Source organism: Oryctolagus cuniculus, chromosome 4, assembly GCF_051225735.1.
Source record: "Oryctolagus cuniculus isolate XC-2025 breed Fujian yellow rabbit chromosome 4, ASM5122573v1, whole genome shotgun sequence".
In the NCBI taxonomy this organism is placed as follows: Eukaryota; Metazoa; Chordata; class Mammalia; order Lagomorpha; family Leporidae; genus Oryctolagus; species Oryctolagus cuniculus.
In genome coordinates, this window is record NC_142870.1 from 151,741,708 (window position 1) to 151,767,614 (window position 25,907).

The 25,907-nt window shown below is 49.4% G+C and overlaps 2 protein-coding genes across 7 annotated transcripts in view; one reads left to right on the forward strand and one right to left on the reverse strand.

Annotated features, from left to right (window-relative positions):
• Positions 1–5,410: 5,410 nt before the first annotated feature.
• DPH3 (diphthamide biosynthesis 3) lies at positions 5,411–10,327 on the reverse strand. Of its 2 annotated transcripts, XM_002716188.6 has the most exons (3): positions 10,071–10,327; positions 9,527–9,601; positions 5,411–7,734 (listed from the first exon to the last, which is right to left on the reverse strand). In XM_002716188.6, exons 1-3 carry the CDS (start codon positions 10,176–10,178, stop codon positions 7,669–7,671), a joined length of 249 nt encoding a protein of 82 aa, XP_002716234.1. In that variant the 5' UTR covers positions 10,179–10,327; the 3' UTR covers positions 5,411–7,668. The 2 variants fall into 2 exon arrangements, with proteins under 2 accessions (XP_002716234.1, XP_002716233.1); XM_002716187.6 differs by lacking the exon at positions 9,527–9,601 and having other exon boundaries at positions 10,071–10,315.
• A 46-nt stretch (positions 10,328–10,373) lies between these two features.
• The window catches only part of OXNAD1 (oxidoreductase NAD binding domain containing 1), a 63,409-nt gene continuing 47,875 nt past the window's right edge, over positions 10,374–25,907 (forward strand). For 2 of the 5 annotated variants that reach the window (XR_016233317.1, XM_002716189.6), the window contains exons 1-3: positions 10,472–10,780; positions 20,989–21,131; positions 21,402–21,465. Coding sequence is in view for 3 of the 5 variants with exons in the window: in XM_002716189.6 (XP_002716235.3) it covers positions 21,013–21,131; positions 21,402–21,465 (183 nt within the window). In the remaining 2 variants the exon portion in view is untranslated. Of the gene's footprint in view, positions 10,832–12,641; positions 12,724–20,988; positions 21,132–21,401; positions 21,466–25,907 lie in introns of all 5 variants that reach the window. The other 3 variants (XM_051818493.3, XM_008266044.5, XR_007908699.3) reach the window with 3 other exon arrangements.

The following is a 25,907-nucleotide window of genomic DNA, read 5'->3' on the forward strand; positions in this document are numbered from 1 at the left end:
ACATCAGGGTTTAAACATCTTGCAAGACAAGTCTTGCCATACTCAGAACACCACACGCCACTTGTTGTGGTCAGTGGGATGTTGGGATGCCAGAAAAGATTTGAAGTGCTCATACACAATCAGAACTTGATCTTGCACCTGTCTTCCAGCTAGTGCACTAGTACAAAGAGGAGGAGAGGTATGAGACCAGGCCCTGATCCAGCCTGCTGTTAGGGCCACCTGCCAACACCTCGCCAGCATCAGACAGTCTCCAGCTGACCCCTAGACACATGAGAATATAGCCATGACTACACGGATAGACTACAACCCCTCAAGATAGGCATCTATTATTGTATGAACAATGCAGAGTGCACTTGCATGAACTTAGATGTGACATAAACATGGGACCACCATAGTGCATGAGGTCCATTGTTGACCAACCAAAATGTTGTTATGCTTCATATGACTGACTGTGCGTGACTACTGTTTTAAATTCTGGGGTGGCCTGAAATGTAACAACCCTGGCTGACTCATTGCTGAAGACTGGAGTTCAGTTACTACGGGGATTATGATACTGACATTAAGTTGTGCTCTCGATGACTTAATGCTTTTGTTGTTTTACCTATGGAAGACCAAATGGTGTGCCACCCTTCCTAGGACCACATGGAATTCTCCATATGGCCCTGGGTTGGCAGTGACCAAAAAGAAATTTTGTGCAAGATTTGGAAGACAGAAGCAAGGTGGCAGACATATTTTTCATGCTCTGAAGATTGGAACAGGGCACTAGGCACAGTAGGGGCTCACGTGTGTTGTCACTGGTCTGCTATTTTGTTCTGGGCCGAGTGTTGAAGTAAGTCCGTTGGGTGGAGTGGCAGATTCTGCAAGACCCACAGCGTGAAGGGTGGAGGTGATGAGAGACAGGCGTAGTTTCTGGTCTGGATCTTCTTTGATGCACACCAGGCTCTTCTTTACAACTCCCCATCTGGCTGAGCTGTAGGTACTCCAGGCTCAGCATCAGAGGGAGAGGTAAGAGAGCCTTGCCTTGGCGCTTCCGCCGGCTCCCGCATCTACGCAGAGGCCAGTGCAGAAGGACCGCCTGTCGCTCGTGGTCCTTATTTCTCTCTACTGAACACCGACACGTTACAGCTCGGCCCATTGCTGTCTTAACCTGTGAATCCATGGAAGTTCCCAGGCCCTCGCCTCGCATCATTTCTGATAGGAATCAGATAGGAATCTGATAGGTGAGTCTTCACCACACGCCAACGTTGTGCTAACGCGCATGCTCTATTTAGGCTCATTAAGTGGTCTCCAATCCCTCCCGCACGCGGCTTCCTTCTCTCCCTCCTTCAACCATACCTGCCAGCTCTGGTGATGCCCCAAGTCCTCTCTGCCACTTGCAATTGCAGGCTGGGGTCCAGAGCCCTCTGGGGTGACCCTAGGTGGCCTGCGCTGCCCTCGTGTAGAGTCCAGCCTACGGGTGGTGCCCGGTAAGGACTTGTTTTGTCCCTCTTCGTATCCTCACCTGTAATCTTTGTCCAAAGGCACTGCTTTGGGACCCTTTCAACAACTCCGTTCCTCTCCGAGAATGAAGTCTGGCCCCAAAGTCTTGTCCCGTGCCTGGGTCCTGTCACTGTGGTCAGGTCTCAGCTGGGAATTCCTCGGTCCTAAATGTTGATCAACCCTCTCCCCTACCACCCCGACGGAAGAAATGCCTGTTGCTCTGGGCCACTTACTGGGATCCCTCACCCCTTACTGGACACTTCCTCTGTTGGAAGCTGCTTCACATTGAAGCTCTTCCCCCAGCAAACGCCCCTCTTTGCTGGACTGGGCAAAGATGGCTGCCTTCATTGCCAACAGCCTGCTGGGCTGACTTGTGCTTCTTCTGCTTTGGTAGCTGGGTCAGTTTCCCAGCCTCTGACCTAGCTCAGGAAGCACGTGTTGGGACAAGGTTTCCCAGGTCGTACCAATTAGTGGGGCCAATTAGTGTAGCAGTTAGTGGGGCATACATTCAGGTGGACTTGAGAAACCACTTCACACGGCTGGCTAGGGTGGTTTTGTACAGTATTAACGTAGCTAAGCTGGAACTGTTTCCCAGCGTTGTCTTCCCTATACAGTTCCGGGTTATAATTAGCTACAAAAGAGAGATTTGTGCAAGGCTTGGAAGGCAGATCGGAAGCAGCAGCCGTGACTCTGGGCAGCACTGAGGTTAGAGGGGATGAGAGGAATCAGAGGTGCTGGGGGGTTGTCTTCCCTTTCCTCTGCCAAGCCCAGCTTTGATCTGACTGCCAGCTCTCCCGACAATGGCTACCCTAAGCTCCCCACTACGGTTCTAGCAGCACAGATGCCAAGTCTATCTGCACTGGCTCCTGCAGGGTTCTCACCCCAGCGCCTGGATGTGCCTGCCCTCCTAATTACCTTGTGAGCTTGGCTTGTCCACCTGCACCCAGGCTCAGGAGAGACGGGTTAGTGATGTTTCTCTCCTAGCTTTAGTGTTCAAGTCTGAAGACCAAAAAAACCGATTTTCCTTTTTTTTTTTTTTTTTTTTTTTTGACAGGCAGAGTGGACAGTGAGAGAGAGAGAGACAGAGAGAAAGGTCTTCCTTTGCCGCTGGTTCACCCTCCAATGGCCGCCGCTGCAGCCGGCGCACCGCGCTGATCCTGGCAGGAGCCAGGAGCCAGGTGCTTTTCCTGGTCTCCCATGGGGTGCAGGGCCCAAGCACCTGGGCCATCCTCCACTGCACTCCCTGGCCATAGCAGAGAGCTGGCCTGGAAGAGGGGCAACCGGGACAGAATCCGGCGCCCCAACCGGGACTAGAACCCGGTGTGCCGGCGCCGCAAGGTGGAGGATTAGCCTATTGAGCCACGGCGCCGGCTTTTTTTTTTTTTTTTAATGCTAACTTGGGAGCCAGTGCTGTGGCACAGCAGCTGGCCCACTGTTTGTGACACTGGCATCCCATGTTGGAGTGCCTGTTTGTGTCCCAGCTGCTCCGTTTCAGATCCAGCTTCCAGCTAATGTATCTGGAAAGGCAAAGGAAGATGGCCCAAGTATTTGGGCCCCGTCTCCCACATGGGAGACCTGAATGGAATTCCAGGCTTCTGGCTTTGGCCGGGTCTGAATCCAGTTGTTGAGGCTGTTTGGGGAGGGAGCCAGCAAATGGAAGCTCTCTCTCATCATCTCCTCCCACCCCTGTCTGCCTTTCGAGTGAATCAATATTTATTTTAAAAATTGCTAACTTGCTTCACTAGAATTTAATCAATATTCATTCAGAAATATACTAAGAATTGTGTTTTAACTTCGGGGCTCTCCTGTAAACATCTCTGCAAGTCTGTAGATAAAAGCGGAGACTCCTCCTCCATCCCTATTTTAAGCATTTGCTGGAGCTAGGGAATAATATTTTTACCTATGATTTCTATTTTTATAGGTCTTTTGTTTTAAACTCTTAACAAGGAGTAATTTGTAAAATGGTCTCCTAGTCAAATACATCATCATGAACAATCTGCTTGGTAGGAAGCAGGGAACGGCAGCATCAAGTGGAGTGAAAGAAATCCTAATTACTCACACCTGCAGAAGCCGTCACTTTTGCAAAGTGTGCAATTAGCAGCCGAAGTGTGTGCTGGGAAATGTGATTGTTTAAATAGGGTCCCCAGCCCCTAGGCCATGCACATTGGGCCTCTCCCGCTGTGTCCATTAGCCCAGCCTGAGCCCTCCAGGTCACTTGTTAGGCTGATTGCAGGCCTGAATGCAAAAATGTGCAGCCAGCTGTGCCCATGCTCATTGTGAGATATGCAAAACAGGTGTGACCATTTAGACACTTGGGTCTCTGACTTTGTCATTATGAATTTTCTGCTTTTTGAGCCCAGTGGGTTTTGGCCTCGGTTGTACATTAGAATCACCAGGGACACCTCCTAAAAGTTTTGATGCCCAACTTGTACCCAGCCCAGTTAAATCAGACTCCTGGGACAGTGGCTTGTAAAGCACCCCAGGTCATTACAAATGCGGTTCTCAAGCTTAGGCTGCACCAGAATCAGCTAGGTTTGTTAAAACATTGGGTGCCAGGGCAGGCCCTGTGGTACAGCAGGCCAAGGCACTGCTTGGGTCACCACATCCTTTGGCAGAGTGCCTGGGTTTGAGTCCTGGATCTGCTACCAATTCTAGCTTCCTGCAAATGCTCCCAGGAAGCAGCAGATGAAGGTTCAAGTACTGGGGTCCCTGCCACCCACGTGTGGGACACTTAAGGGTTCCAGGCTCCTGGCATCAGCCAGGCCCAGACCTGGACCCTATCCCCAGAATCACTAAGGTGGGGAATGGGAGTGTCCAACATTTTGAACTTCTATTATATTTATTCTAAGAATGCTGCCGATGCTCTACACAATGTTGGATTTCCTATGGAAGTTAACCGTGTTTGTGCATGTGTATATGTGTATGCGCACATATTTGTAGGAGAGGCATTAGCTCCTTCAATCACTTTTACAAGGCTGTTCCAATCTCATTCTCAGGTTCAGAAAGTGTCAGCCTCTTTGAAAGGCACTGGCCCCGCTACTTCCTCAGTTGCTGTGTTTCTGTCTGGCCCCAACCAGCCTGTATCTTGTTTATTCCCTGCTTCTTACAGTTGCGTGTAAGCTCCATGCTAGCAGAAACAGTCTCCTTCCCCACGGCAGGCACTCCCCCAGCACTCCAATTAGTTCACAGAGCAACCCTGTGAGACTACCATGATGGCCTACAGGTCAGACAGATGCAGACATACGTAAGATGACTTGTGTAAGACAGCACGGAAGAAGTAGATCCCAGTTTTGTCCTGACCAGAGTGGGCTCTCAAAGCACTCCAGTTCACCACTGATCTTAAACAAAGCATCAGCCCTCTTTTCCAGCAACAGACTGAGTCACTGACCTAAGGGTATCTACTAACTTCGCAGTATTACCACTTGACTCAAACCTCATCTTTTTCAGTAACAATTAAAACCCAAAGCCCAGATTCAATGGTCAAACTGTGCAATGGCAATTTCTTCCCTATTTTAAAAAACCTTCTCTCCATCCACTGTACAATGCCCCAAAGCCAGTTAAAAAATTTCTACCTCATAAAAAAACTACACCAAAACCTTATTTATGGGCTGGTGTTGCATCAACTGGTTAAACTGCCAGTTGGAATGCCCACCTGACGGAGTGCGGGTTCCAGTCCTGGCTACTCTGCTCCAGATCCAGCAAACTGCTAATGTGCCTGAGAAGGCAGATGAAGTACCTGGTCCCCTGCCACCCACGTGGGAGACCCAGATGGAGTTCCAGGCTCCTGGCTTCAGCATGGCACAGCCTCGGCTCTGGCAGGCATTTGCGGGAGTGAACCCGCAGACTGAAGATCCCTTTCCCTGTCACTCTTGCCTTTGAAATAATTTCTAATGTTGATATTTAGGAGAAGAGAAACCACATGAACACAAACTGAGCTATATGACTTTATTTTACAGGCCAATAGAATTTATCCTAGTAATAAATATCAGTACAGTTAGGACCAGGGTTGGGTGCTTTCCAAGAAAAATGCTTCTCAATGTATATACAAAAGTGTATATAAAATCCTTTAAGTCATTGATCTTATAAATTTACACTGAAAAGTGTGGTAATACCAAGCTACCAGAGTGGAGTGCCCTCCATAATTCATGATTTCGTTTCTTTATAAAAGGTCTCCATTGCCATTTCAGTTTCTGCAAACTAGCAAGCCTGAGACTGGCTGCTGAGAAAGGACCCGATCCAGGCCCCTAATTGTACAGATGCGAATCCACCAGCCTTGCCAGACTACGAAGCAGCTAAGAGGTGGAGCCGCGATCACTAACCAGTTCTGAGGTGCTCCAGAAATGTCTGTTGGGCTAAACAAGGCACACACACCACACGGGCCTCGAGCCACACTGAGTGTAACTTTCTGCTACACACAGGATTAATTCCCATGGGGTCTTTGGTCATCCACAAAATGGATGTTTCCGCTGCTTCAGAAACGAGATCATCCCAGTTACTGCAGTGGGTCCCTGACCACAGGCTGCCAGTGCTGTTCGTTTCTCTCCAACTGGGGTGTTTGGACTTGGGCACCTTTTCTTTCTGTTCTTTTACGCTCCAAAGAGCTACATCAGAGGTATCTGTTCTGTGCAATTCATCAACAGTTATCAGGTTAACAGCGACTACACAACCATCAACAGGAGCATGGCATAGTTCCTTTCTCTCTGCAGCTCGTTCCCACCAGAGATGGCACGTATCTTCTGCTGGTCATCTGAGCAGTCACTGTTTTCTTTGCAAAGCAGTGTAGACGACTTCCAGGGTGTCTGTGTCCTAAACGGCAATGCAGTCTCTCACCACACCAAGAATATGCCGTCTAACGTACCAGGCACTCACAGCATCCATTTCTGGTGCTTTAGTTAAGTCTTGGCCTAAAGGTTGTACACAGCCACCCTGTTGCCAGGGAAAAACTGGCCACTCCAATTAGTATGTGCAGCACATGTACCAACCAGTAAAACACACACATTCTAGCAAGCTGTTTTTGTAACTGCACAAGTCACTTCCAAAACCACCTGCCAGGAATTTTTAATATTGTATTTATAAAGCTGGAATATATTTATATCAAGGGAATTTTCTAATTTCTAGGTGATCCTAATTTCTTGCTACTCTCAGCACAGACTGACAGCTTATCTTTACACAGTTCTTTTCTCCCAGCAATAGTTCCCTGCTGAAGCGCATGTCTGGTCTGCTTGCGTGTCACACAGGCTAACCTGAGGTGCCTGTGCGAGCTTATCTGTTTGCACCAGGCCTTCCATTTCCAAACTCAGGCTCTGTCGTAGGCTTTCCCTTCCAGTAGCAGTGAGCTGACACTGTGATACACTGAAATGACTGCAGCCAGCCATGAAGACATCAACCCCACCCACACCCAAAACACAATCACATCAGCCCTATCTAAAATTCACACAAAAACCCAGATCTAAGAGTATCTGCTCTGATCTGGCAAAAATCGTTTTAGCATTTCACTACTAGGTTGGCATGTTCTGCTTTCCTCATTCTATTACCAATGTCCCTTCCTTTAGGGGCTTTTGTTTTTGTTGTCTTTTCAAGGAACATGTAGAATGTAAGGAAACTCCAAATCGTCTGACGATTTCACTTTGGAATTCTCTTTTAGCTCTAGAGAAATTATGAACAAACTCTGTGCATAAAGTGCAACAAAAAAGCAGGCTGATCAGAGTGTGAACGCAGTAACAATGGTAACAGAGGAGATGGGCTGGACGTGTGATCCAGCATGCTGACAGGAAAAATGAATTTTCTTAAATTTAGAACAGCAGATTGATGTCAAATTTCAAAGGAAGGGCTAATTTTAATTCTCTTAATAGCCACATTAAAAATACAGTCCCCTTTTTTCAGGGAATGCTAATGAATGAGGTAGCTGACAGTTATCAGGCTTCACATATAAAAATGATGAAACTGAGGGAAAGAAAGCACTGATTTGAAATTATCTTCCCTGAAATCCAGATGGACAATTAAGAATACTTCCAATTCAGGGTTCTCACACGAAATCCAGCTATGTCATGCTGCGGACTGGCTCTTTATTTGACGGCGAAGTCAGCACTAGGAAAGAATCCCTGTCCAGGAGCGCTTGTGTTTTGTGCGTCTGATGTTTCCATCGTGGCTCTGGCCCAGCTCTCAGGGTTTGCTTTCCTGAAGGCTTCATTAGCATTTAACCAATTCTTTGTTGGTTGATGGGGCTGGGACTGTTTCTCCACACATAAACTGATCCTAAGGCAGAAGAAATGACATTAACCAGTGAGTTTCCATGTCACAAAGGCAATAATATGAAACTTTCATTTTGTTACAGAATCAACCCTGTTAACTTAATTTTTCAATTTGTTATTTCATCCTTGTTTAAAGAGCCAACGTCAGTACCAGAATTAGAATGTTAAAAGTATTATCAGTATTCAGTCCTGAATGCATTATTTAATGAATAACTTATAAACAAGCTTAACATGTCTATCTTCACTACAGAGTACTTTTTGGAAATCACATAATCACAGGTTCCATCTTTTAAGTTTGTTAATTACTTCAATATTTGGTCATTCAAATATCTGCCCTCCTCAAAGGTATTACTTCCTGCATCTCAAAGGGATAGGTCTTTAGCTGGCGCCGCGACTCACTAGGCTAATCCTACGCCTGCGGCGCTGGCACACCGGGTTCTAGTCCCGGTCGGGGCACCGGATTCTGTCCCGGTTGCCCCTCTTCCAGGCCAGCTCTCTGCTGTGGCCCGGGAAGGCAGTGGAGGATGGCCCAAGTGCTTGGGCCCTGCACCCGCATGGGAGACCAGGAGAAGCACCTGGCTCCTGCCTTCAGATCAGCGCGGTGTGCCGGCTGCATCGGCCATTTGGGGGCTGAACCAACAGAAAAGGAAGACCTTTCTGTCTCTCTCTCACTGTCCACTCTGCCTGTCAAAAAAAAAGGGGGGGAGGGGATAGGTCTTCTCAACCTGTTTCTTAAAATATCCTTTTGTCTCCAAGAAACATCTGACAATTTCTGGAAACACTCTGAGCAGACACAATCCTCTACAACGGGTAGAGATATGGATGCTGGTAAATATTCTACAATGCACAAGACTGCCCCACACCACAAGGGACCACAAGGGACTCCCAGGGCTACAACATCAAAGGTGTGGACACTGAGACAAAGCCCTACTCTAAGCTACATGCGCCTCTGGTGGGCCTCCGTGCTGTCAGAGCCTCGTAACACAGGCCTTCAGAGTGGGGCCACCTGCCTCTCTGTCCCAGGCGCTCCTTCCCTCTCCGTCACCCACTCACATCGAGTCCCTGCTGCCCTGGGTCTCCTAGCTCAACCCTTCTGGACCACCACTGCCCCCGCTCCTCTGACAGTCTCATTACCTGGCTGCATTCCACAAGGACCACAGTCACTCTCCTCTCACCTGCTCCTACTCATTTAGTCAACTCCAACTCCTCGATCTGCCTAGGAAGAAGTGCTTATACTTGCTGCCTGCTATTCTTCCATTCCCTCCAACCAGTTTTCTCCAATCAGGCTTTGTCCCCATGACTCAGCAGGCTAAGCACGGGTCAGGTCCCAGCTGCGCTACTTCAGATCCAGCTCCATTAAAATGTACTTGGGAAAGCAGTCGCAGATGGCCCCAAATCCGACACCCCCCCCCCAACACACAGAATGTGGGAGCCCTGGATGGAGTTCCAGGATCCTGCTTTTAGCCAGCTGCAGCTACCCGAGGAGTCAACCAGCAGACAGAAACTCTCGCTCTTTGTCTCTCCCTTTCTAACTCTGATTTTCAAATAAATAAATTTTAAAATAAGACAACTGATAACCTTTGTAATGGTTTTTCTCTTTAAGATGTCATTTTCATTAGTTTTATTCCTCTCTCCAGAGCTACAATAAGTAACATAACTTGAACTTTAAAAATTCTAATGGCTGTTTTTAAAAGCTGTTTAAAAATACTGCATCCTCCCTAGCACTTACAGGTCACAGACAAGCTGCTCCAGGTCCCTGCCAGCGCCCCGCCCCCCTTTTAAACGACGCCCCTTACTTTGTCATAAATCACTTTTATAATGAGAGAGCAGCTAGGGCACGTTGCCACGTCTTCCCCATTCTCCAGATCTTCCTACAACGAAACCAAACACGGTGCGGTCAGCATGGCCTCCCCCTCACCACCTCCCGCCCCTCCGTGTAGATCTCCTTTTGCCACCCGGCAGGATGCGTGAGAGCCGAAAGGGCCTTCCTCGAGAAGCGCCGGCTCATTCCTCCCTAGAGAAACACCCAGAGGGCTGGGTGGGGTCCAGGCGCCTCGGGATCTCCGGGAAAGAGACGCGCCCCTCGGCCCCCACAAGTACAGTATTTCGAGAAGGGATCCTGGGCCGATCCGCAGCGCCGGGAGAGTTGGGCTCTCGGCCACCCCCTCCGCGGCGTAACCAGACCCACTGAGAGCTCAGGTATTGACTGGCGGCGAGAGGAAGGGAATTCAAACAGGGAAGACAGCGCTGGAGCGACTCGAGCCTCTGCCACACCGGAAGGAAGCCGGCGGGGCGCCGGCGCATGCCCACTGAGTCGCTGAGCACGGGCCCGGGAGTTACCTTGGTGATGGAGAAGTTATCCCCACAAGGGCAGGGATAGAAATACGTCTCCGAGTCCTCATCATATTGGAAGTCCTCGATCTCCACTTCGTCGTGAAACACCGCCATGGTCACTGGGGCCGGCAAACAACTACTTCATGACCAGTCCCAAACCACTTCCGTCTGACTTCTGGGGCGCCGGCCCCTATAATGTTTCCGGTCCGCACCACGGATCGGCGCAGGAATACTTCCGGCGCATAGGCAGTGACGCAAGAGAGGCCAAAAGGGTGACCGGGTCGCGGTCGCCATGGAGATGGCGGAGCTAGGGGCGGCGACCTTCCAAAGAGGGCGTTACCTGCTCGGTGTCGTTCCTCCCATTGGACTGCTGCGACCAATAGCACGTGGGGTCCCCTCGGGCGGCTACACGTCACGTCCGCGACCTCGGAGCTTCCCAGGGCACCGCGCGGCTCTTGGCTGGGACTACGGGTCTGGTGCTCACTGTGGCTGGTCTTTGCTCCTTGTGGCTGACTCGAGCCTTAAACAGCCCGCCGACGGGGCAGCAGGCGCCGGGTGATACCCACCTGCCCCTCGGGGAAGGGCATGAGAGCGCGCAGATTTGATGGGTCTCTTGCCACGGCGGGAGCTCCCAGGATCTGGACTCAATCTGACCTGAGCCGCCACGAAGTCGCTGCCCAGTGACGGACAGTTACCGTGGAGTTTCTGTTCACCAGGTGACCTTGAGCGCGGGGCGAAGCCTAGCTTGGTTACAACTCCTGCTGCAGGTATCCCCGTCTTTCCCCCACCCCAGCCATCTTAGGGTACCCGGTACTGCGATGCTGAAGGGACCCACACCTGCATTACTAACGACACTGATACGTGGTAGCAGTAGTAACATCACCTTTTGTTCTGGGGAGCTTTTAGGTGGCAGGCATTGCGCTCATTCTCCCGTTGACTGTAGGGGTTTGTTTAGGTGTTGGTTCATTTTATGAGTCTAAAAGCTGCGATACGGAGAGTGAATCTCGGCCAAGATTACACCCCTAGGTACTAATGAAGATCCCGGCTCCCTGCAACACCTGAGAACACTTTACTGAACTCACTTTGTAAAAGGATTGATGTCAGTGGGCGGGGTTATCAGCCTGAGGCCTCTGTATGTCTTGAAGGGAAATGCAAGTCAGACGTGGTTTGTCTTGAAAACAGTGCTGGTGCCTGTTTTGGTGCAGCCAGGCGCACCGTTACTGTCCGTATGCCGGTGGAGAAAGGGGGCAGTGTTGTGAAAAACAGACGACTCAGAAACGAGGATCAGCACTCAATCGCACTTGCTTACACAGTAGCTGTGGACGGTGGATATTTACTTTTTTTAAAAAAATTTATTTATTTTATTTGAAAATCAGAGTTACACAGAGAGAGGAGAGGCAGAGAGAGAGAAGTCTTTCATCTGCTGGTTCACTCCCCAGTTGGCCGCAACAGCTGGAGTTGAACTGATCCAAAGCCGAGAGCCAGGAGCTTCTTCCGGGTCTCCCACGTGGGTGCAGGGGCCCAAGCACTTGGGCCATCTTCTACTGCTTTCCCAGGCCATAGCAGAGAGCTGGATCGGAAGTGGAGCAGCCAGGTCTCGAACCGGCGCCCATATGGGCTGCGGGCACTTCAGGCCAGGGCATTAACCTGCTGCACCACAGCGCCAGCCCCAGATATTTACTTTCTTTGGACCTTATTCATCTTCTAACTAAGAAAGAGTTGAACTGGAGATGATTATCATATCGTTTTCAGAGCTTACATTCTACTTTTGCATGGAAATTGTTTTATTTGGTTCAACAATCACATATAGTATTCACATATTTACACGTACACACACAGTTACATTTACATAGCACATATGCATAGCACACCTCTGTGCTTGCATACCCACACTGAGATGTTTGCATGAATTACCAGTGTTGTGTACATCGAATTGAAGCTCCACTTGGTACCCTTTTAACAGAAACCTAAAGGCAGAGTAGTCTTTGGGAGAAACTCCAGAAGTTACATGAAAAGAGTTTATAGAAGATTCTTTCAAGCATTTCACACTCTGTTTTGCATAACTGGAGATCCTTCCAGCAGTTAGAAAACATTTACCAAACTTGCTCAGGGTTAAATGTGAAGATTCCGATCTGTCTGGGCAAAGGAAGAATCCCAGCGGGTCTCAAAGTGCTCTCTGCTCTCTGCTCTCTGTAGGTACAAGTACTGCCCGGGTAGCCTGAAAGTGAGGCAAAGGCAGATTCTGCAGGCTCTGTGGTTCCAGTGATCGTTTTGAAGTTAGGTACTATCTTTAGGGCTTACGTGAGCCATTTTTGAACGTACAGAAGTGGATACAGTCCTGTTTGGCTCCTGAAAGTATAAATTGTGTTGGGGGGCAGGTGTTTGGCATAGCAGTTAGGATGCTACTTGGGCTGTTGGCATCTCGTATCAGAGAGCTTAAGTCCTGATTCTGCTGATTGAAGCTTCTGGCTAATGCACTTCCTGGGAGGCGGTGGTTGGTGGCCCAGGTCTTTGGGTCCCTGTCACCTTTGAGAGACCTGGATTGAGTTCCTAACTCCTGGCTTTGTCCTCGCCCAGCCTTGGCTGTTGTGGACATTTGGAGGGTGAACCAGTGGATGGAGGATCTCTGTTTCTCACTCTGTGACTCTCTACCTTTCAAGTAAGTTTAAAAATAAGTAAAAATTAGGGGTGGATTTTGGGTGCAGCAGGTTAAGCTGCCGCTTGGAACATCCATGTCCCGTATTACAGTGCTGCTTTGACTCCTGGCACCCCCACTTTCATCCAGGTCCCTGCTAATACGTCCTGGGAGCGCCAGGTCCTTCCTGTAGTGCTTGCTACCCATTTGGAAGACCTGGATGGAGTTCTGGGCTCCTGGTTTCAGGCTGGCCCAGCCCTGGCTGTTGTGGGCATTTGGGGAAGTGGACCAGTGGATGGAAGAGCTTTCTCTCTCCCTCTCTCTCTCTCTCTCTCTGTCACTTTGCCTTACAAGTCAGTTAAACTAAATAAAATTTTATAAGGAAAGACTGAACGAGTGGAGGAGCTTCCAATCTGCTGGTTCACTCCCCAGATGGCTGCAACGGCCGGAGCTGGGCCGGGCCGAAACCAGGAGCTTCATCCAGGTCTAACATGTGGCCGGCAGGTGTGGAAGCACTTGGCCCATCTTCCCTGCTTTCCCAGGCGCTTTAGCAGAGAGCTGGATCACAAGTGGAGCAGCCGGGACTTGAACTGGTGCCCATATGGGATGCCAGAGTTAACAGGCGGCAGCTCAACTCACTGTGTCACAACGCCAGCCCCTAAATAAAACTTTTTAAAAAATAAATAAAACATTTTAAAAGGAAGGTAATTTAGATCTGTCAAAAACAATTTGCTAAAGACTCTTACAGAATTTTTTAAGATTTCATTATTAAGGTAGAGTTACAGACAGAGGGAGAGACAGAAAGGTCTTCCATCCACTGACTGGTTCACTCCCCAAATGGCTGCAACCGCTGCAGCTGGGCTGATCCAAAACCAGGAGCCAGGAGCGTCTTCTGGGCCTCCCACACGGGTGCCCGGGCCCAAGCACTTAGGCCATCTTCTACTGCGTTCCCAGGCCATAAGCAGAGAGCTGGATCGGAAGAGGAGCAGCTGAGACAGGATCTGGCTCCTAAATAGGATACCAGCGCCACAGGTGGAGGCTTAGCCTACTACACCAGAGAATCGACCCCTCTTAGAGAATCCTAAAATCTAATGTTGGTGATCCCAAAAGTTATAGGAATTGTCAAGTGGCTTTTCCTTATTATTTTCCAACTTTTCTTTAAGTCTGTACTCATATATATGATTTCAGATATTTTTGCATTAATAAGTTAAATAAGCTCGATTTTTAATTCCGTTTTCCACAAACTTTTTGAAGGGCCCTCATATCAGCTAAAATGGAGAAGCAAAAATGAATGAGTTACTTACTAAGGCAGGTTGACACTGTAAGCTGGGCCCTGTGCCACATCCTGTATGTAAAAACAGCCCAATGAGGTAGCGAAATCAGTCCCATCTGTAACTTGGGGGCCGAAGAATTTGCTCAGGCAAAGCTAGAAAGTTTCGGAAAGCTGTGATGAGACCTGCGATCTCTGATCCTAGAACCTTGGCTCGTAGTGAACTACAAGGCCATTTATGGTGAAATGGGGTTTGGAGCAGAGCTAGATCTAACAGACATAGGTTTTGCACTACAGCTGTTCTGATCCCTTGAAACCTAGATTTGTGGGCTCTCCTTGGCCTTCTGCACTGCGGCCCTCCTGCCCTCCGTCAGTCCTCCTCCTCGTCTGGCCACAGGCGGTTCCTCTGGTGGTTCTGCCCAGGTTGATGTGTGCTGAAGAGAAGGGAGATGTTTCTTTTTTCATTCTACCCAGTGCTTTTAAGTACAGTATTACAAGACTACTCAACTTCACATTTGTTCCTAAAAGGCAATACAAACCTGGAATGACACATTTTTAGCCAATGCAAATACAATTACTAGTTGCTTCAGAGTCCTTTGATATCACAGGTTTATTTTTATTTTTTATCATAATAGTTGACACTGCTGTGACAGCGGCCACAGTTGCTAACCTAAGATCAGATTTGCAACCAGGTCATAACTGTGTAATAGAAACTATATTTTGTGAGCAGTGTTGAGTGTCAGCCAGGGGAGCTGGCCTTCAGCACTGTCAGAACATTACTGTTCCAGCTGCTTGGCAAGGAAGGGGGTGGGGATTGATGTATTTGGCTTTATTTATTTATTTTTATTTGAGAGGCAGAGTTATAGACAATGAGAGGGAGAGACAGAGAGAAAGGTCTTCCATCTACTAGTTTACTCCCCAAATGGCTGCAACAGCCAGAGCTGGGCTGATCCGAAGGCAGGAGCCAGGAGCTTCTACTGGGTCTCCCACGCAGGTGCAGGGCCCAAGCACTTGGGTCATCTTCTACTGCTTTCCCAGGCCATAGCAGAGAGCTGGATTGGAAGAGGAGCAGCCAGGATATGAACCAGTGCCCATATGGGATGCCAGCGCCACAGGCAGAGGCTTAGCCCACTATGCCACAGCGCCAGCCCCTTGGCTTTATTTTTAGTAACACTTTACTTCCCAGGTACTCCTGTAGACATTATTTCTTTTATTTCTCTCAGCAGTCCATTGAGGCAGTGTGGGTAATTGTTAAAATGGTAAGATCCAAACACGTGGGGTCACACCTGAGGCCAGATCCTCCACTGGTACAAGTCACACACTCTGTACCACTGAGGTTCCCTTACAAATCCTGGGAGCCCCTTTGCGAATTCAGTGACACCCAGGACTCGGAATTGGCAGGTGCCACAGTTGTTCTGTGACTGGACTTTGTGTCAGTGCGTTCATGCCCTTTGAGGCTTCTTGGTGTTTCACTGCTCTACCACACCCCACGCAATAAGTCACCAAATTATAGGGCTCTGATTCCGAAATATATTCCGTGTTCTACTGTCGCTCCCCGTCTTCATGGAGGAACGACACAGGACCCTGCGCTGTTCTTTCGTCTGCTCGGCCCTCCCCGGGTTTGCTGCTGGTTCTTCCCGGGTTGGCTACTATCCCTTCCACCTCCGTGGAAGGGCAGTTCCCCCTGGCCACATTCCCCACTTCCGCAGGGGAGCGGCACACCGCCGGCCGGCTCTTCTCGGGGGCTGCACAGGTGTTCCCCTTAGATGTTCCCCTTAGATGTTCCCGGTGCATGCCGTCTCTCTCCTCCTATATAGTCCTCCTCCGCCAATCCCAACTCGGCTGCCCACACGCCGAGTACGCTGCTCTCCTCCAATCAGGAGCAGGTCCCGCAGCTTGTCAAGTTGGTGAGAGGCAGCTGGGCGGAAGCTGTTGCCTCCTCTCCCAGCGCCATATTGTGGGAGAGCAGATGCATAGAATAAGTCTTAATTCCAGTAACTCAGTCCAGTCCGGGTTGCTCCCCACATTCTACTTCTGCAGTTTCTGTGTCCTACTATGAGTATTACCTTAGCCTAGAGCCTCCTAACTAGACTTCCTTCTTCCACCATGCTTCCCTCTCATGATCTGTTCTTCACACAGCAACTTGAGCAGTCCTTTCAAGATGTAAGCTAGGGCTGGGTGTTTGGTGTGGTTGTTGAAATGTCAGTTCGGACGACTGCATCCCGTACCTGAATGCCCGGCTTCCAGTGCCAGCTCTGCTCTCCATTCCAGCTTCCTGCTAATTCACACTGTGGGAAGCAGCAGGTGATGGCTCACGTACCTGGGCCCCTGCCACCCATGTGGGAGATCCAAGATTGAATTCCTGGCCCCTGGATGTGGCCTGACCCAACCCTGGCTGTTGTGGGTATTTGGGGAGTGAATCATCAGCTCGCTTGCTCTCTCTCCTCACTGTGCCTGAATCTCTGCCTTTCAAACAAATTTTTTAGAAGTTTAATATGTAAATTCCATCACGTTCCTCTCCTGATTTACTCAAAGTTTTGGTTGCTTCCCTTTACCCTTAGGGTAAGGTTCATGGCTGGCAGTGACCCTGCACACGTCCCCCTGCTCAGCTCGTCTCACACCACTCTGACCGGAGTGGACTGAGTGGACTGAGTGGCCTGCTCTCCACTCACACTGGCCCCGCTTCCTGTAACATGCCAGGCTTGTTTCTTACCTGGGCCTTTGTTCCCACTAATTCCGCTGCCCATGACATCTGCTTGGCCGCCTCTTCGTGGTTCAGGTCTCAGCTCAGGTGGCCCCACTTCAGAGAGGCCTCTCTTGGTATTGCCCCACCCAGCTACTTCCTTTGTCACACTCCCCATAACCTGTAGTTGCCTCGTTATTTGTGTGCCTTCGTCTGTCTCCGACAGTGCAATGAAAACTTCGTGAAGGCAAGGGCCTTGCCCCGAGTCTTTATCCTGTGCCCCAGGCCTAACGTGCCCGGCGCCTCTAGCAGTGCGGAATGAACCGAATGTACTCGTGGAACTGAAAGCAGCGTAACTGATCTTAGGCACTAGAGTTAGCCTGTTGCTTGGAGTAATGTGTTTTACTACTTATTTAACAGATATTGCTTTGATTTAGGATTTCTAATATTTTCTTTCTTTCTTTTTTTTTTTTTTCAATGAGAGATTTTCCATCTGCTTGGGGGAGCCAAGAGCTCCATTGAGGTCTCACATGTGGGAAGCAGGGGCCTAAGCACCTGAGCCATCCTCCACTGCCTTCCCAGGCACATCAGCTGGGAGCTGGATTGGAAGTGGAGCAGCCAGGGTTCGAACTGGCATTCAGTAGGCAGCCTAGCTCACTGAGCCACAATGCTGGACCTATGGTAATTTTCCTTGTTTCAGAAATAGAATTAAGACATTTTTTTTTTGCTAAGATAATGTCTACGAGGTTATAAATATTGGTGGGCTATTTCCATATGGTTTTAGAAATTAATATATGTTGGCCGGCGCCGCGGCTCAATAGGCTAATCCTGCGCCTTGCGGCGCCGGCACACCGGGTTCTAGTCCCGGTCAAGGCACCGGATTCTGTCCCGGTTGCCCCTCTTCCAGGCCAGCTCTCTGCTGTGGCCAGGGAGTACAGTGGAGGATGGCCCAACTACTTGGGCCCTGCACCCCATGGGAGACCAGGAGAAGCACCTGGCTCCTGCCTTCGGATCAATGCGGTGCGCTGGCCACGGCGGCCATTGGAGGGTGAACCAACAGCAAAGAAAGACCTTTCTCTCTGTTTCTCTCTCTCACTGTCCACTCTGCCTGTCAAAAAAAAAAAAAAAAGACATTAATATATGTTGAACTGCTATGATTGATTAAATATTTAGGCTGTATATATGAAACCATTGAGAATATTTCAAAAAATGGATGGTTTTTTTCTTTTTTAAAGATTTATTCATTTATTTGAAAGTCAGAGTTGGCCGGCACCGTGGCTCACTAGACTAATCCTCCACCTGTGGCACCGGCACCCCGGGTTCTAGTCCTGGTTGGGGTTCCAGGTACTAGTCCCGGTTGCTCCTCTTCCAGTCCAGCTCTCTGCTGTGGCCTGGGAGGGCAGTGGAGGATGGCCCAAGTGCTTGGGTCCCTGTAGCTGCATGGGAGACTGAGAGGAAGCACCCAGCTCCCGGTTTCAGATTGGTGCAGCGCCGACCGTGGCGGCCGTTAGGGGAGTGAACCAACGGAAGGAAGACCTTTCTCTATCTCTCTCTCTCTCACTGTCTTAACTCTGCCTGTCAAAAAAAAAAAAAAAAAAAAAAAAAAAGTCAGAGTTAAACAGAGAAGGAGAGGCCCAGAGAGAGAGAGAGAGGTAGAGGTTTTCCATCCACTGGTTCACTCCCCAAATGGCCCCAACAGCCAGAGCTGCACTGATCCGAAGCTAGGAGCTTCTCCCAGGTCTCCCACATAGATGCAGGGACCCAAGGATTTGGGCCATCTTCTACTGCTTTCCCAGGCCATAAGAGAGAGCTGGATTGGAAGTGGAGCAGGATGTGGGATGCATATGCTGGCACTGAAGGCAGCGGCTTTACCAACTACACTACAGTGCTGGCTCCGGGTATTTTAAGTACCCAATATTTAAAAGATTGTCAAAAGCTTCGCAAGGTGCTTTGAACAGTTTTACGAAAATACTCTCTGTTTACCAGTAGGTGGCACTCTTGGTCATGATTACTGTTAATGAAACAAGATTTTTTAGAATTCTGAAAAGAAAAGCTTTTAAAAATTAAAATTTCTTTGTTTTCTAGTTAACTTGAGGGGTAAAACATTCAAACACCATAATCACCAAACAGCATATCCTACAGTGAAGACAATTTATTTTAGTGATAATTGTCCAAAATAATGAGTTGTACAATATATTTTTTTATTTAGTTGTTTTCCATGACCATGGACAACTCAGTTTACCTTTTTTCCTTTTTAAAGATTTATTTATCCGGCCGGCGCCATGGCTCAATAGGCTAATCCTCTGCCTAGCGGCACTGGCACCCCAGGTTCTAGTCCACATCGGGGTGCCGGATTCTGTCCCGGTTGCCCCTCTTCCAGGCCAGCTCTCTGCTGTGGCCCGGGAGTGCAGTGGAGGATGTCCCAAGTGCTTGGGCCCTGCACCCCATGGGAGACCAGGAGAAGTACCTGGCTCCTGCCTTTGGATCAGCGCGGTGCGCCGGCCGCGGCAGCCATTGGAGGGTGAACCAATGGCAAAAAGGAAGACCTTTCTCTCTGTCTCTCTCTCTCTCTCACTGTCCACTCCACTCTGCCTGTAAAAAAAAAATTATCCATCTGAAAGGCAGAGCTACAGAGAAAGAAAACAGAGAGGGGGATTGACGGGGAGGGGGTTCAGTGCCATGGAGTGGGCCAGCGGGTGGAGCATCTCTCCTGTCCTTGGCAACAGAAGATGGCACACCTGGGCGTAGGCCTGAGGAAGCCAGCATTCATCTGGGTTTCCTTCCCGTCCATCCGTGGCCCTCAACCACTCCCCCGCTGCCTCCGCGTAAGAGATTCCTGTACGGCAGCACTCGTGTCTGCCGGGGTGACTTGGCGCGGTAGCTGTGCTCCTGCGGAACCTGATGGGGAAGGTGATGGCTGTGTCTTCCCTAGCAGGGTCACTAACTGCTTCCCTCCAGCAGCTGGCCTAACCACGCCTGAGTCACCGGTGTGGGGGAGGGCAGTGGAGGCTCTCAAGCTGTACTCCCCCAAGGAGGAGATAATTCAGAGATTCTGCTCGGGGTAGCTGGGGATTGTGCCTTTCGTGGGCGTCCCTTCGCCGTGAACCTGAAGATGTCTCCTCAAGCTGTGGGCAGCATGCCCAGATTCCCAGACCTTACGACACAGTAACAGTTGTCTCTGCTGTTCCACTGGGTTTCGTCCCAAGGATTTCTCCGTGTGTGTGTGTGTGTGTGTGTGTGTGTTTTAATATTTATTTTATTTGAAAGGTAGAGTTACAGAGAGAGAGGTCTTCATCCACTGGTTCACTCCCCAGATGGCCGCAACGGCCGGAGCTGCACTGATCCGAAGCCAGGAACCAGGAGCTTCTCCCAGTTCTCCTGTGTGGGTGCAGGGGCCCAAGGACTTGGGCCATCTTCTACTGCTTTCCCAGGCCATAGCAGAGAGCTGAATTGGAAGTGGAGCAGCATATGAGATGCTGGCACTGCAGACAGCAGGTTTACCTGCTACACCACAGCACAGCCCTTTGTTATTATTTTATTTTATTATTATTTTTTTTTGACAGGCAGGGTAGACAGTGAGAGAGAGAGAAAGGTCTTCCTTTGCCGTTGGTTCACCCTCCAGTGGCCGCTGCGGCCGTTGCACTGCGACCAGCGCACCGCGCTGATCCGATGGCAGGAGCCAGGTACTTATCCTGGTCTCCCATGCGGGTGCAGGGCCCAAGCACTTGGGCCATCCTCCACTGCACTCCCGGGCCACAGCAGAGAGCTGGCCTGGAAGAGGGGCAACCGGGACAGAATCCAGCACCCTGACCGGGACTAGAACCTGGTGTGCCGGCGCTGCAGGTGGAAGATTAGCCTAGTGAGCCGCGGCACCGGCATCCCTTGTTATTATTTTAAAAGGTGTGTATTTGTGAATTGGAGATAATAAAATTTAGAACTATAAAAAAATTCTCTTAAAGTTATCTTAGAAAAAAAATTGTCTTAAAATAATCTTAGGGGCTAGCGCTGTGGTGTAGCAGGTAAAGCCGCCGCCTGCAGTGCCAGCATCCCATATGGACGCTGGTTTGAGACCTGGCTGTACCACTTCCGAACAGCTCTCTGCACCGGCTGGGAAAGCAGTAGAGGATGGCCCAAGTCTTTGGGCCCCTGCACCCGTGTGGGAGACCCAGAAGAAGCTCCTGGCTCCTGGCTTCGGATCAGTGCAGTACCGGCCATTACAGCTAACTGGGGAGTGAACCAGCAGATGGGAGACCTCTCTCTCTGCCTCTCCTCTCTCTGTGTAACTCTGACTTTCAAATAAATACATAAATCTTTTTAAAAAAATCTTAAATTTCAGATTTATGTTTGCCGAGGAAGCACCATGGCGTGTGCTGCCGTGCTGACGCCCGGACGGTGGCGAGGCTCTGTCGGTGCCATCAGCGCTCTGGCTGCACCGTTGAGACTGCCAGCCAGTGCCCTGCGCCACCTCACTCTGACCAGGTGAGTCGCCAAGGCCTCTGTGTCGTTTGAGGTTGATTTTCCAGGCCGCCTGACCTGATGATGGCTGTGGGAAGGGTATCAAAGTCCAGAAAGAGATACAGCGTGTCTTAAGTATACATGCTGTTAGCAGGCCCTTAAACTGTAGGTAGATGTGTGCCCCTGAGCTTTCTGTAGGCTGTGTCGTGTTAGGTTTTGGTGATACAGGGGGCAGCTAATTTCATGGTATTTATGAGAGTGGTGCTTTATAACCCAATTTTATTTTTGTTAAAGCTTAATGAAATCTAAAAGGAAAATGGATCACCTGGAGAGAACTGCAAGTGTCGTGCGCCGGGAGGTCTGTATCTTCGGGGTATGACGGGGGTGTCTGGCTGGACAGTTCCCACATGGCTGTGACTGCGTGTGGGTCAGGCGCGAGGTGAGCGTGGTCCCTTGAAGGGCAGTCGGGGGCAGTGTGTCACTGTTCTGTTCGAAAGTCCTCTGGGCAGGACCGCAGGGGAGCTGGTGTGAGAAGGTGGCGGGGACGTCCTCAGACTCTGCCCTTTGAACCTGGAGTGCACGAAGGCGTAGGGCAGCGAGCGAGGAGCCGGCCCCGCAGGTCCGAGGTCGAGGCTTGGGTTTCGGGGTCGGAGCTGCGTCTGTGTTTCATGAATGGCTTCCCTGTCCCTTCTGTCTTTTTTCCCACCTGGACACCATGGCTCCAGGTGCTTGTTCTCATCCCTCCTCGAGAAGAGCTGCTTAGATCCTCAGGGAGACAGCTCTAACGCGTGAGAGCCCGCTGGCCGAGCTCGTGTTCGCCCCCCATGCACACGTGAGAGCCCGCTGGCCGAGCTCGTGTTCGCCCCCCATGCACACGTGAGAGCCCGCTGGCCGAGCTCGTGTTCGCCCCCCATGCACACGTGAGAGCCCGCTGGCCGAGCTCGTGTTCACCCCCCGTGCACGCATGTTTCCAGCACGTCGAGACTCGAGGAAACGATGCACCCCGACAGTGTCCAGGCTGTGCCCCCCACCTCGGTCAGGGACCTCGCTGTCCTCCTAGACCACAGATGCCGTGTTTGGTTTCACCTCTATTTCTCATGTGTCCGCGTATGTTTAGCTTAGTGTTGTAAGTCCATTTAAAAGTTTCAAAAGCTCCGTGTTTCTTACAAAGGAAGATTATACACTTCAAACATGACCAGAAATTGTGTTTTCTCAGTGGTTTGAATTTTATATTTGCTTGAAGGATACAGCCCATGTAAAGGCGTTGTGTAGGCCCTAGTTTTACAGCTAATTCTACTCTGAGAAGATTACTTGGGGACCGTGGGTGGTCTGTTTGTTGATTCAGCTTTAGGTTGGTGCTTTTTTGAGAAGTCTATAAAATTCGTTCAGAGTAGATTTATGGGTGTGTGGGAAAATACGCTTTTCCCATTGATGATAAATCTGAAAATACTTTTTTTTGGCTTGCTTAGCTCACAGAAATGCTGATTCTGTAAGAATTGTTTGGATTTCTTTGTAAAAAGGGAAGATTTTGCCAGTTGTGAAGAAAAAGTGGTTTGTTTAACAGGCTTCGACTGTATTCTTTTAGAGGTTTTCGGACTTTCTAAAGCAGTCCAGGGAGCAAATTCTTAGGCTTTCTGAACTCTGCTCTGTTCTAAACTGCTAAACTCTGCCTTTGTAGCGTGACTCAGCCGTAGATAATATGTAGACAAATCAGGGTGGCAGTGTCCCAGTAACACTGTTTACCAAAGCATCCAGATTTGGCCTGCCGGTCAGAGTTTATTAGTCCATGAACTAACGCAGCCATTTCACATTTTTTTAAAATTTTATTTATTTTATTTTATTAGAAAAGTAGAGAGACAGAAAAATATCTTCTGTTTACTGGTTCACTCTCCCAAATGCCCAGAACAGCCAGGACTGGACCAGGCCAAAGTCAGGAGCCCAAGACTCAATCAGGATTTCCGATGTAGGTGGCAGGGACCGAAGAACCTGAACCTCATCTCCTGCCTCGCAGGATGCACATGAGCAGGAAGCTGAGTCGAAAGCAGAGGCGCCAGGACTCGATCCGGACATCCCAGTATAGCACAGTGTCTGAATTGCTGTCCCAAACGCCTATTCCTCATTTCAGAATTTTATAGGACAGATTATTGAGATTTTGAGGAGGTATTTTGAGCCAAGTTTAGGTAAATTGCAAAAATGTTAATGTGAACTCTTAATAGTGTGATTGAAAAGTTGAGAATTTTAGTGTTCAGTAGTAGTAAATTATATGGTTAAAATTCCAATCATGGTACCTCCTTAGAAGAATTTTCCCTTGATAGCCCTTCTCTTTCTCTTCAATTCCTAATTTCTACTCTTCTCTGAAGCAAATGGAAAACTGGGAGTTGGCAGCACTGGAGTTGGCTGGATGAAGGCCGGTCATCACTTCAGGAGTGGTGGGGCTCACCCCAGGCTCTTCAAGGGTTGCTCCCAGCCATAGAGCAAGCGGTTGACCTAGGACTGGGTAAAATGAACCCCGGGTTGGACCATAAGGGCCACAAGGACCACATTCTCTTAGACTTGTCTTCCACTCCTGCCTTTAATTTGTATAGCAAATGTACTTTACAAAGCTCCTCGGGCCATTTGCTCTTGACTGCAAGTCCATGAGATAACCTGAGCGGATAAGAAGCTGTCTGCACTTTACTGAAGAGGAAGCCAAGCCCAGGCGATGTCCCAGGGCTTCTCCCAGGGCCAAAGGGAAGCTCCAGCTCAGAATTCCGAGGCCAGAGGACCCTGCAGAGAGAGAGCAGTTCACTCACGCAGAAATGTCCTTCGGTGTTGGGCATTGTGTTCCTTCTGGAAATGACCACTCTATGATGTTAATGTTCCTTACTTGGGACTGTAAATGTCACCAGTCTGAGGTCATATTATTGCAGGAAACTGAACTCTGAATTGAATGACATTTGACTATTTCTGTTCAAGTTCTCATTTTTTTCCCAAAGAGTCAAAGAATAAGCAATGTGGGTAACCTTAAAAATGTCAAGGAGATAAGAATAGAGTTGTTATTGTACTGTGGTAAGGATTGTTCAGGCAAGACCCGTATTTTATTGGAGGGTCACTCTATGCTTGGCCTCTGTGGGGGGTTGGCCTGCTGAGCAAGACATACTCAATTCATCAGTGTGATAGGAGACTGAGGCAGCGAGGTCATTTTTTTTCCAAATGTTATTTCTCATACATTCATTTATTCATTTGGAAATAGCCAGACACTGGGCCAGGTTCTGGGGTTGTCACATTGAAAAGGATACACAAAGCCCTGCTCAGGCATTAGTAGGAGTCTGTTCCAAAGATGCTGATTTTATGTACCTAATGTACCTGCTATTTTTCCCCCACTGTACTAGTTGGGTTTTGTATCCAGCAGTATCTTCTGTGTATCGCTGCCTTTTTGTTTATTAAGCACTCTTTTATACAGCAGGTTGTTACATGAGTCTCACAACCACCCTGGGAGGAAGGTGTAGTCACCCTTCTTCCTGTCCCGTGGGTGAGGGCGTAAGGGCTCAGAGGCTGCTACAATTTGAATACAGCTTTGCCCCCAGACCCATGCAAGACTTTAAACCACAAAAGTAGTACTAAGAGTGGAAACTTAATCAAATTACAGTGTTCGGAGGTGAGGCCTAGTGGGAGGTCCTTAGGTCACAGGGAGGCATGCCGTCTGAGAAGTAGCCCTTTCGAGAGGATTGTCATAAAATCCTGAATTTGTGCCCGACCATTCTGCTTGCTGGCTCATCATGTGATGCTTCCTCTGCACAGGCATCTCCAGGGCCCTCTGCCACCCTCTCCAGACACTGAACCAACGGGACCATCCAGGCTTGACCTTGAACCTTCAAACTTTGAGCTGAATTTTCTCATTGTGAAGTTAGCTCTCAGGTATTCTGTTGTAGTAACAGAAAGCTGACTAGACACTTAGATAGGAAGACCCTGCTTCCTGATTTGCCTGGGAAAGTCATGGTTTATGCCTCTGACTCCTAGTGTAATTATCAATAGCATTTCTTTTTTTTTTTTTTTTTTTTTTTTTTGTGACAGGCAGAGTGGACAGTGAGAGAGAGAGAGACAGAGAGAAAGGTCTTCCTTTGCCGTTGGTTCACCCTCCAATGGCCACCGCGGCTGGCGCACCGCGCTGATCCGATGGCAGGAGCCAGGAGCCAGGTGCTTTTCCTGGTCTCCCATGGGGTGCAGGGCCCAAGCACCTGGGCCATCCTCCACTGCACTCCCTGGCCACAGCAGAGGGCTGGCCTGGAAGAGGGGCAACCGGGACAGAATCCGGCGCCCCGACCGGGACTAGAACCCGGTGTGCCGGCGCCGCTAGGCGGAGGATTAGCCTAGTGAGCCGCGGCGCCGGCCCTATCAATAGCATTTCTTTTGTGCTCAAAAGTGTCCTGTCCTAAATGATAAGTTACAATGTTGGCCTAACTTTAAAGGACTTGTTCAGGTAAGTGAAGGACTCGGCCCTGAACTCAGATCTTTGATAATCAAATCAGCTTTTCTTTCTGTTGTAACAAAAGAATGTGACACTCAGTTTAGACAGACACAGTTTAATTGTGTGACGTGTTACTGGGCCTTGTGTTATAAAAGGGGTGGAGTTCCTGGTGGGACAGTGGTTAGTTTATAAAGTCAGGGGGTGGGCGTTTGGTGTAGCAGTTAAGATGCCGCTTGGAATACCGGTATCCCATATTAGAGTGCCTTGTGCCAGTCCTAGCTCCTCCACTTCCAAACCAGCTTCCTGCTGTTGCTCAACTTGGTAGGGATCCGTGACGGCTGAAGTACTTGGAT

Coding starts and splice junctions, on each gene's coding strand:
- DPH3 (XM_002716188.6), bottom strand. CDS start 10,178: ATGGCGGTGTTTCACGACGAAGTGGAGATCGAGGACTTCCAATATGAT. Junction 9,602..10,070: donor ATAACTTCTCCATCACCAAG/GTAACTCCCGGG, acceptor GTTTCGTTGTAG/GAAGATCTGGAGAATGGGGA. Junction 7,735..9,526: donor TAAAAGTGATTTATGACAAA/GTAAGGGGCGTC, acceptor CTTCTGCCTTAG/GATCAGTTTATGTGTGGAGA.